Source organism: Buteo buteo, chromosome 7 (genome assembly GCF_964188355.1).
Source record: "Buteo buteo chromosome 7, bButBut1.hap1.1, whole genome shotgun sequence".
NCBI classification, from domain to species: domain Eukaryota; kingdom Metazoa; phylum Chordata; class Aves; order Accipitriformes; family Accipitridae; genus Buteo; species Buteo buteo.
Genome location: NC_134177.1, coordinates 17,853,270 through 17,865,011, shown reverse-complemented (window position 1 = coordinate 17,865,011; position 11,742 = coordinate 17,853,270). Strand labels below are relative to the sequence as shown.

Here is an 11,742-nt window from a genome sequence, read left to right as displayed (position 1 = left end):
AATGGTGAGTAATAAGCTGGAAGTCACTCATGTCTGGGACATATCTGGCAGTTCTGCCCTGACACCAAAGCTAGAAATCACAACACTTCCAGAGCCTGAAAATCATAAATATCTGTTAGCTATATGTGCATATTTGTCTAGTGAATAACATTCCTTGGGGTTATTTAAAAGCATCAGTAAAAGTATCAAACTGCATTTGATACTGCTAGGTGAACATCCAGTACTTTCCACAGAGGACTTTGCATTCCAAGCCACAACTGCTGTAAAGGTGAGCCAGCCAGAGTGACTGTGGGTCTTCAGTAGCTCTGCTTGGAGAAAGTCACTGTGACTTTCACAAGAGAAAGTAGTGATTACTTCACTTGGTAATATTTGTAAGTCCACCAGTTCATTTGCTTTGTGCAAATCTATGTAACAAGTCTGCCAGCAAAGTCAAAATCAACAAATCTTTTCATGAGAGATTAATTTTTCCCTTTTTTTCCTTTAATAAGGAAGACTTCTAAAATGTCTTGTTGGTAACAGCTGGAGACCTCAATCAAAGTAATGGAGGGAAATACTATTTTCCATTCATTATATCAATTCACTATATCCTTTGGATTACTGATCATCTCAGTAGAAGCAGATCCTAACATATACTGGCTGTATACTCCTTCTGAGGTGTTAGGGCTGCTGAATGCTGAGTTAGCCATGACTTTATGTGATCTTAATTATACAACCCAAATATTGCATTTGAGCGGGTTTTCCACTCTTGTATACCCTCAATTCCCTATGTTTCACTGAAATCACTTAAGTCAAATTATTTTGTATTGTCCAAAGTACATCTGAACTTTAAAGTAAAGAATATGGCATGCTTCTGTTGGAGTGGAATACTCACAGTTTGAAGGAACATGCTCTATTGCTGGGGACAAAGGTATTCCACACAGAATATTTGGCTTCTGTGTTTAATCTTTGAGTCTATATAATACAGAAATAAACATTCTTTTTAACCAGGTTGGCTAGTGAATGTATTTTATAGTGCTCAGTGAGTCTGGTTACTGTTCCAGACTGCTTTACTCCAAGCTATGGTTTTCTACCAGACTATAAGAAACAATGTTTTGTTGTTGTAATTGCTACAGTTGGAAAACTTGCAGTTTTATTTCATGATTAAGTTGGTGCATTTCTAGCTTTCACATATGTATTTTGCTCTTTGTTTCATATTAAAATATTTCAGACAATGCTCTGAAAGGAGAATGCTTTAAAGGACTAAGGCAGCTGAAGGAATGTGAGTCTTGGGTGTCGAGGGTAGGACACTGCCTTTGGGCTGAATGGCAGAATTTGCTGTGCCAAACTCTTGCTGGCAGCATTTCTCTGGCACTGTCTGCTCATTAGGGCTCTGCTTCTATAGCACATTTAAACACGAGGAAAAGTTCACCCTTGTGAATGAACAAAGATAAACATATATTCATATTAAAGTTAAGCATGTGCTTATGAGCTTTGCTAAATTTGGAATAATAAGAGAGAGAATGCCTGTGTGTACAGAGGTATCATCAGAGAAGCTGTTCCAAAGGACTTGTTTACCTTTTGCTCATTATTTCTATTATTTCCGAGTGCTTCAGATATTGCTTCTTGTTATCCACCCCATTGACATTTCATAGTTGTCTTTCCAAGTGCTGCTAAAAAGAAAAGCTGAGATTTTGGGATGCTATTGTGTGCCAGTGATTGAATTCCATAGCCCCAGGACTGCAGATGCAGAGCACCCCGCATATAAAGAGGGAAAAATCAAGGTTTTTCTTCTTGTACAGGTGGCATTGCCCAGTTCCTCAGGATAACAGAGGAGAGTGACAAAGAATAGATGTTTTCTAGCAAACAGAGGATAATAGATCAGAAGTATGCTTAACACCAAAAATGAAGGAAAACTGTATTTTCATATTTCATCAGTCAGGAGGGACATGAAAGGATTAGATCTTCGAGGCAGGAGAGACTCAAATTAGAGAACTCTATAAAACTGTTTACTCTCCAAAAAGATTGTGTGATATTGTTGCTGTCATTCTTCTGTAAAGCATATATCATATACCCAAAGGCTGTGCTCTGTGGCAAGAGAAGAATTTCCAGCTCCCCACTAACAGAAGCATACTGCCACTCTTGGTAAGAAATCTGCCTTGTAATAGAGGGCTTTCTGATGCAGAAGAGTGCATCTGTAGTGTCTGCCCCAGAGGCTCTCATTACTGAAATCAAGATTTAGCTTTAGCATTAATACTGATTTCCTTTTCATTTTTACCAGCTTTTTAATTTTTAATGAGTTTCATCTCCACTCACAGATTCTACTGACCATACATTATCCTATGATGAGAGAATAAAATCTGAAGGTTACAGCTGTGTATCAGATGTCCCTTTGTTCCTCCATAAATACACTGTCCTGACTTTTAGGGCCATTTGTCAGAGAAGTGATGTCATGGTAACAAAATGTAGATTGCCTTCAGATTTCCAGTTGGGTTATCAAAACAACTATGGAGCCATCTCAGCTGAAGGCTGAGGTACTGACCTCAATAAATTACCTGTTCTAGCAGGGACTTCTGTTGCTTTCCATTCTGCTCAGTATTTTCCCATCCTCACTGGCTCCATCAGCTTTGTCAAGTTTTCCTCCAGCATGTTCATGTCCAGCAATGAGATCCAGAGCCTACTGATAACATTATGAAAGGCCTTAAATGTTAACAGTAGGGTGCAGTCTTTTGAAGCATTTGTTTATTTGTAGGATGTGGTCTTTTGAAGCCTCTGTTTGTTAGCTGGCAGTGGATGTTTTTGCCAAGCTCATCAAATACTTGGAAGTCATTACCATATTTCAAATAGGATGTACAAACTCTGCTAATAAGAGTTCTCAAGAATTTTAGAACTTTTGAAGGAATTCTATAAACTTCAGCTAGAAAATCCTACAGTTTTCCATTGTGTTCAGCCTTTTAACAGTATCAGGGGGTGCCTGCAATTATGTTGGGCGTATACATTGTGTCCTGCTGAATTTTGACACAGAAGGCTTAAAGCAGATACTTATGTAATTGCAGTTCATTGAGTGCTTTTTGGTGCCTGACTTGGACTGAAAACAATATTCTGCCACTTAGAACATGCCTAGTCTGCCAAATGGGAGACTTTGATGCCAAATAGACCTCTTCATTTTGTAGTCAATATTTTGCTGTGATTCTTGACATAGCTGTTGATACCAATTTCATGATTTTTCAGTAAGCACTGTAGGCAGAACGCTGATCTCTGTATACATATTACTGAATTTTAATATAACAGGGATGCCTGTCATTAATTAGTTAGCATAGATATTGGAGAACTAAAAAGGCAATTATGCTATTTTATTGCTTTAAAATATAAAAGGCAATAAAATGGCAACAATACTTCTGCTGTGGTATACTGTTTTCAGAAATACCAACACCACTGTACAAGAATTGGAAGTTCCTGTACTTAATCTAACAACATGTGTGTTTGAAGATAACTCCATTCAACACATTTCTGATCTTACAGGTGTCACAGTAATTTATATTAAGAAATGAAAAAACTTTATAAATGCATTTCTGCAAAAATGTACTCAGAAACAACTTTATTTACAGCTCAGACCTTTTTTTTTTTGCTAAAAATGCATAGTCATTACATATACAGTAGTCAGCATCCAAAAGTGTACAAAGAGTAAATTTTCAAACCCTCCCAACAGAACCAAACAAAATTCACACTTTTTATTCATTGCATGCACGGACCCTTAAATGTGATACCTCTTACTAAAGCGTGCTTGAATCTCTAGCAGACAGAATTGACTTGCTATAAAACTGTTTCTCCATACTATTAACCCCCAGCTACAACCACAAATCCTAAGGCATTCACATGAAATAGCGAAGTCCTACTTCAGAATCCTCTATGTTCTGCGTATGGCCCAGGAAGCAATTACCCTGAAAGCATAAGTCTGCTGGTGGTGTTTCCTTACAGGGAACTTTAAGCAAAAGCCTGCTTCCTTTGTCTTGGTCATTAACTTATTACTGAATTCAGTGGAATGAAGCAGCATCTGTTTAAGCAAGTTGTGAAAATAATTTGACTTTATTCCACACCCAGCTACAAGACATGAAACGTCTTGAATGGAGGTCTGTGTCTTTCAGTGCATGTGACATTTCCTCAGCATCTTGCGTCTCATCTGAGGAGAAGAGGGTGAAGTCTCAGCTGTAACTTGGGTGTTGGTTGTGTAGCCCTGACTTACAGGTGTCTAACAGAAGCTAGGAATATACTCAGATAGGGTGAATTTCTAATGGTAGAGACTTTGACTTAATGAACTACTCAAACCCTTTGATGTCTTTGTTGCCTTTTTTTTTTTTTTTTTGTCTTCACTACTGCTGCCAGTTAGAAAAGCTCTTAAAAACATTGTCCTCTACTCAGTGGTGCTGTTTATATCAGTCCTTCCAGGAGAAGGGCAGAGTGGGTTAGCAGGATGATTAGTCAGGGCTACACGGCAAAGGAAGAGTACACGTATGTGATAAGAAGATCCAAGTTCAGTTTTCACTCAAGAACAGGATTGGCTCCATGTTGTTGGTTTTGGGGAATGGGAGGGGAAAAGAGAAAGTTGTTTGTCTGATCAATATAATTTATGTTCCCAAGTGATTACATGTGTTTATTCAAAAGATTCATTTATGTAAGGTCTTTTTACTCTGCTAAGAAGTAGCCTGAAGTAGGTTGAAATTCCCAATAGCAATTGAGACATAATCATAGTCTTACAGACACTGATGGGAAATGTTGCTCCATTGGTAACTGGAATACAATCCATGGCTAAATGAACAATGAGGCCTCATGTCAGCATTAAAATGCCCCTCGGTACAGGTCACCAGCGAGAATTTCTAAAGAGAAGAATACTTAACTCATGTAAGTTTTCTCTTTACTCCTAACCCTTAAGCATTTAGTCAGCCTGTTTACTACTGCTTAGGTCTTGATTGCCCCTCGCCTGAAGCCAGTGGAAATTTTGCCATCAGCTCCAAAGGACACAGGATCTGAACCTCCTAGGAGTGTGGCAATGACAAGGGTTTGTCCCAAGACTTCATGATCTAGAAACATTCATATTCCTTTCCCTGTGAGATGAGGAGCTACAAAAAATAAAACATTCTCTCTGCCGGAGTTCAGTAATATTTCTTCTTAGCACCTAGGAGGGTCTTTGCATTTTTAAGTGCTTTACAAACATTAGCTAGTCTTCAGAGCAACCCTGCGAGGTAGGTAAGGTATATTGTCCCCATCTTACAGATGTGGAAACTGAGACACAGAGGGTCAAATTCAACCCTGGTACAATTCCAGTGTTTTACATGAATTAAATTCATTCAAAATGAACACAGCTTAAACAACTTGCCCTAGATTACAGAACAGGTAGTGGCAAAGCAGGGACAAGAACCCAGGAGTGCCTGACTCCTCAGCTTGTTACTGGTCACCTGGTCATTTTTACTCTCATAGGCAATGAAAAACAGGATAATCTGGGCAATTACTACAGGTATGATTTGCTTCTGTAAGGCATGTGGATGGTAATCAATTGAGTTAAGTGCAATAATACTTTATGAATGTGCTGCCTCAGAGAGTTTACTTAATCATGAAGTAAAACTTTCATACTGTCATTTTCTGCAGGTGCACTGTTGACAAAAACCCAACATAGTTGCCGGATTCAGCAAATAAATAATAAGCACAACACTTGGACAACTAGCAAAACTATCATTTTAGCAAAAAACCAATGTGTTTCCACTTTTAACTGCTAAATTTCTACAAGTGCAGCATGCAGATGAAACCTTTCCCTTTGTTTCCAGACTGCAGACTCCAGTCTTGCTAACGAAGCAGCTCAGAGCTGCATAGATATCCTGAATAGTGATGTTCAAATGAATACACTGCAGAAGAAGAAATAGTGTATCACCACAGAACATGGGATAATTACTACAGACCAGGTATATCAATCTTACTTGAAGATGAGCTTGAAGCTTACCAGTTATTTGGAAATGCCCAGAAGCTAGGCTTATTGAATGTACGCCAACGCGTAGACTGCAGTTCTAGGCACATGCTGATTGCAAGGGGGGGTGTCTGTGCCACCAGCACTCTGGGAACTGGCCCCAGTTCGTTCAACATTGGCACAGGTATGTCAGTCTGAAGGTCAGTGTTGGCCAAAGATGGAAAGACACACAGGCGTTTTCAGGCCACCCCCTTGTGCTCCAGTCCTCACCTCACCCCCCATCCCCACATGGATTCTACCACAGAAGGCCTGAAAAGCCTTTATGGTTTTAAAGGTGAGCTGTGGAGTCAGCAGTGTAGACCTTATGGCAGGTACCCAGGCAATAAAAACATTACGACAGGTACTTATGCAAAAAAGGTTTGTTTTCCGGGATGTCCTTAGGCATCTAGTCTGCAGGCTAGACCTCCTGCCTAAGCTCTGGACATGCTTACGGATGTTCAGCCACGTGTGTTTTCACACCAAAAAGAGATCCCGCTCCCTTACAAGCCACACAAATGCTGGCATTCACTTCTACACGAGCAAATTCAAGCACTGTAATTATAGTTATCTTGTTCCACTTTTAACCTCTTCAAGTCAGTTTTGTTCTGTCCATATTTATGGAGACTGGCTATTGGACATGGCAAATAAAGCAATTATCTACACACATGTCCTTCACAGAATAAACACAGACACTCAGGTAGCATTTCCCTAGATATTCTCCACACTCACTGCAACTTTTTAATCTGTAGCCATATTTTAAACAGACAAACAAACAAACATACAGTAATTAGAACTCTTAAAATCTACTCACATCTCCCTGTACCCATTCACTCCCTATTCATACAGCCTGCTTACAGTGGCTCAGAGAGCAGTACTTGCCACCAGCACTTACAAATAATTCCAATGAGTGCTCAGGCTCATACATGTGCCTCAACATTTTGCCAACAGAGACTTTTAAATGAAGCAATATTCTTAATGCCAGAGCCAGGTACCAAATCTGCAGTGTGACTGGGACTCACAGGCAACTCTGACAACAGCAGTAAGATTCCAGTAAAATTGCAGTTGGTTGCGATCCAACCTTTATACTGTTATCTGTCGTTGAGATATATATAGACGACCCTGTGTGGCCTAACTGCAAATATCAAATGTATTTTTACAAGTTAGCAACAGCTTTTTTTGACATTGCCTCTTGAGATGTCCTCTACATTGTGACTGACAAGCACAAAAATAATTCATTATACAGTATGCTTTAAAAGCCTTTTTTTTACATTTGGCTTTTACTGTTGCTTGTTTCTGAGCTGTCTTCTAGTGCTGAGATTTGCTGTCCCCGGCCTTTTTGATTTCTTTCTTAGTTTTTAATTGCTGGTTGGACATGCTAGTGGCATCTCCCAGGCAAACCCTTTCTACATAATTAGTTTTGAAACTTGGATGAGTCATTGGGCTCTAACTACTATGCCTCTATTATTTTAACTTGAATACAGCACATCTCAAAGATTTTGGCCTCTTTTTGCAGTTGTAGAAATTCATAGGATGACATCGTTGCAGGTCTTGATCCATTTGCTTTCTTTGTGAGCTTCCAGGTTTTTTTCACAATATAAAGCGCATTTCAAAGCATAACAGTGTTGTGAACCAGCCTCCTCTCCCAGTGGTACGGATCATTTTCTGCTTTATTGGCAGCTGAATAAAGCAATGCCATATTTATGACAAAAGTTAATGAAAATATGTAAAATTAAAAATACTTCATGTAGTTTTCATTTCCTTTTAATGCAGGTTGGCGAATAAAAACAGAACACAGACAGCCACACAGGGCCATGCTGGTTTTTATGGCCCCTCAGTGATAACTCAAGAGGCCACAGTTTGGGAACTGCTATTTCAGAAAAATTCTAGCCAATCTCATTATAAGACCACGTGTGACCCTACCACAAATTATATACTAGCAGAATTATGGCTGGCAAAGCATACGTATTTTTGTTAGGCCATTCTCATCATTCACTGAGAATATAAAAGATCCAAACCATTGTAGTTAAAATGGATTAAGATAAAAGATAAAATGAAGTGGGTGTAATATTCTTTTAGCTTATGCACTTTCATAGGGAAATTTTCACAAAGCTGACATCGGTACAGGACATATCAGTTATTGGTTTGTGTGATGATTCTGACCCATATTAAAGATTTGACCTCATAATCCCTAGCTATAGTCCTTCCTATATTCCCGTTATAAACAAAGGGGGCTTTGTCTTACAGAAGACTATGGGATTGGACTCAAAACATTTTCGTGGGGTTCACATGCCATGTCCATGAAAGTGGAAAAGACCCAAGCAGAAATTAATTTCCACAATAGGGGCGAAGAGGCTGAATTAAAGAGCCACTACACTATTGTGCAGTATGACACCAGCGTTTCCTAAGGAAGTGCCACCCTTCTTTGTGAAAATGGGGTATACAAGCAGTTTCTCACCTGAACTTCAAGTTGTAACCCCCTTGTGTAATATTATTGCATACTTGTTCTGCCAGAAAAAATCAAAATCCATCTGTTTAAAATCTGCACATAGTTTACAAAAATGTCTCTTTATATAGAGAGTAAGTTCAACCTATAGTTAGCTGTTTGTCGCATGAGAAGGATAATACCTGGGTTGCTGTGAAAAGATACTGCTTTGGAAAATAGCTCATAATTCTTGTCTTTGAACTCCCCCGAAGCTTCTGAAAGAGGACTTCAGAACACCCAGCTGCAGCCACAACTAATCAAAATAGGAAAAAGTGGGGAACCATGAGAAAGTGCCAGTGTCCAGTACTTGTAGAGCCAGATTTTAGGTCCTGAAGCTGAGATGCAGCAGTACTATATTCTGCAACTAATTTTAGGATGGTAAATCTGACAGAGTGCTCTAATTAAAGAGCAGAAGAAACCAGTTCCATGTAATTCTTTAAAAGATCCAGAATGAGATCTCATGCATCAGTTACTCTCTTTACATCCACAGAACTCCCACTGAGCTTGGCAGGGGCTTATAGAAAGTCTGGCATCTGACTTTGACTCTAAAGGGCTGATTTGGGGGTGAATTACCAGGGAAGATAAAGGGGCCCCTTAGCAACCCCCTTAACGCAGCAGATGTTCCCAACGTGCTGGGGGAAGAGCCATGCCATTATGCAGTGCCCTTCTTCTCCCCCCACCCCTGCTCCAAACTAGTCTGACCCCTTTCTGGTTCACTTATTTTACATATCCCTCTATTTTATTTTAGTATCCAAGTGGCTACACCAACCACTCGCTGTCTGTCTAATTAAAGTGTCTCCATCAACTGGTAATTCTGTAATAATTCACAGCTGTTTTTCCTCTCTCTGTTAAATCTATTGTTCCCTGGCTGAAAAGGCTGCAAGACCTTAGAAACTATAGATAGCTATTGATTTGTTTGCATTTAAAATCCAGTATGTGGCTGCAAAGGCCTGTTACAGTATCACAGAGGAAGATAAATGTCAGTGCATAATCTGCTAGGAAATTTCACAGAGGAGTTGATTAAAAGTCTATGAGTAATCATTGCACAAGTGTCTTCAGGTGTATATATATATACACGTATATATTAGCTAATGAATATATAGCTAGATATATACACATATATGTATATACAGAGCTAGTTTAGACCTAATTGTTATGAAATTACTAAGTGGCATTCGCAGTTCATGCATTCTTCCTAGTTGCAGAGCTATATTTTTTCAGCTTATGCTCTAAGCAGCAACATACCAGTAAGTGTTTGCTTGCTTCCCTTGGTAACCTAGTAGTTTAAAGAGCACGAGCAGTTCCGCCGTGGTCATTTTTTTCTGGCAACCCCCTGTGAAAGGGACCTGGCTCCTCCACAGGTGCGTTTCCCCCGGGGTTTCACAGCATCTTCAGGACACGGTGGGGCCGGTCTGAGGGTCGCCAGTCTGAAGGTCATCGGCCCGAGGGTCTCCAGCCCAAGGGTCACTGGTACGGTGGTCGCTGTCCTACGGGTCGCTGGCCCAGCTAGTCCTGCTTGCAGAGGTCTGCGACGTTGAGGAACCTCCTGACGACCACGGCCAGGCAGAGCGTCAGGAGCAGCATATACCCCACGGTGCCCAGGTAGGTGGGGGCAGCCGGGGCTGCCTTGAGGAACTCGGCTAGCCCGTCCTCCACATAGTGCACCTGGTCGTAGATGCTGAGGAAGGTGAAGATGTGGAAAAGCTGGTGGCTGTGCCCCACGATGTCGAAGAGCCCCGGCTGGATCCGCTCGGGGATTTTGCTGACGTTGAAGAAGGCGGCCACCAGCAGCCAGCAGTAGCGCCGGTAGAAGTAGACGAAGAGCGTGGGGTTGCGGGTGCGGAGGTCAAAGAGGAGGCTCTCCAGCATGATGGGGCAGGCCATGCTCAGCGGCATGGCGAAGACGAAGGTGCGCACGGCGAAGGGGTAGGCGCAGCAGGCGGCGCGGCTGCGGCAGCAGGCGGCCGTGCAGCCCACGGCCAGCGCCAGCGCCACGGGCAGCACCAGGGCGCGGTAGGCCGCGATGGGCAGGCTGCAGTCCAGCTGCCAGCCCAGCCGCTGCTGCACGTAGCGGCTCATGGCGCCGGCGTCCAGCAGGCTCAGCCCCGGCAGCAGGTAGTAGGAGTAGGCCACGGTGCTGGCGAAGCCGTAGTAGCTGATGGAGGCGTAATCCAGGTAGAAGAAGGCGGCGCGGAGGCGCGGGGAGAGGCAGCTGAAGAGGTGGGCCGTGCAGCTCATGGCGAAGGTGAGCAGCACCCCCGAGGCGTAGCACCAGAGGGGCAGCAGGGCCGGGTGGTGGAAGGGCACGTCCCCGGCGCCCCGCAGCAGCAGCAGCCGCCCGAAGCGGCTGAGGAAGAGCAGCAGCGGGATGAAGTGGGTCCAGAAGTTGAGGGTCTCGTTGGTGGGCTGCAGCACCGAGGCCAGGCACTCCTGCGCCGAGCAGTGCAGCCGCCGGTAGCCCGAGAGGATGAAGCACTCCACGAAGTCCTCGGGCACCTCGTCCCACCGCAGCAGGGCGGCCGGGCGAGGAGGCGGCGCCGCCTCCTCCTTCTCCCCCTCGCCCGCCGGCATGCTGCCGGGCCCGGGCCCCCCGGCCGCCCCCGGCCCGCCGCCGCTGCCCGCCGCCGCGCCCCGCCGCCGCCGCCGCCGCCCGGGCGCGGTAGAGCCGCTGCTCCCGCAGCCGCCGGCGGAGGAGCCGCGGTGGCTCTGCGCTTCGCCGCCGCCGCCGCCGCCCCCGGTAGCATCACTCATTGCAGCAGGGGCAGTGGCGGCACCGCCGCGGCTCCTCCCGCCCCGCCGCCCGGCATCGCGGTAACTGGAAACCGGCGGCGCATCCAGCGCTCCCGGGGAGCGGGGAGAGACGCCCCCGCCGCCCCGGGTAGGGTTTCCCGGGGAGGGAGGCGCCGGACACCCGAGCCGCCCTTAATGATTGATGCGGCCGCAGCGGCGGGGCGGGGGGAGCCGGAGCCGGGCCCGGGAGAGCCCCGCCGCCGCCCCGGCCGAGCCTCCCCGCGGCGAGGTGTGGGGCCGGGGCCGGGCCCGGGCAGCGCAGACCCCTCAGGGCCCCTCTCCGTCGGCAGCTCTCCCGCGGGCAGGGACCGCTGGCGCGCGGACACGCGAGCAGACCCACGGCGCCCGGTACGGGGCCCTTCCCACGGGGGCGTTCCGGTGTAAAAAGCACAAAGGGGGCATCGGCCCCGGCTGTCCGCGGGGCTGCGGGGGCTGCCGCCCGGCCCTGCGCCGCGGCTGCGCCGGCGCGGGTGCCGAAAGCCGGGCCGAAGCCCCGAGA

The 11,742-nt window shown here is 44.9% G+C and overlaps 1 protein-coding gene across 2 annotated transcripts; it reads right to left on the bottom strand.

The window, feature by feature from the left end:
• Nucleotides 1-2,608: 2,608 nt before the first annotated feature.
• Nucleotides 2,609-11,204, bottom strand: PAQR9 (progestin and adipoQ receptor family member 9). Of its 2 annotated transcripts, XR_012650971.1 has the most exons (2): nucleotides 9,699-11,204; nucleotides 2,609-2,656 (listed from the first exon to the last, which is right to left on the bottom strand). XR_012650971.1 is itself a non-coding variant. In XM_075031737.1 (1 exon), the coding sequence occupies exon 1, from the start codon at nucleotides 11,202-11,204 to the stop codon at nucleotides 9,960-9,962; it is 1,245 nt and encodes a 414-aa protein (XP_074887838.1). In that variant the 3' UTR covers nucleotides 7,708-9,959. The 2 variants fall into 2 exon arrangements, 1 of the variants encoding a protein (XP_074887838.1); XM_075031737.1 differs by lacking the exon at nucleotides 2,609-2,656 and having other exon boundaries at nucleotides 7,708-11,204.
• Nucleotides 11,205-11,742: the final 538 nt, after the last annotated feature.

Coding starts and splice junctions, on each gene's coding strand:
- PAQR9 (XM_075031737.1), bottom strand. CDS start 11,204: ATGAGTGATGCTACCGGGGGCGGCGGCGGCGGCGGCGAAGCGCAGAGC.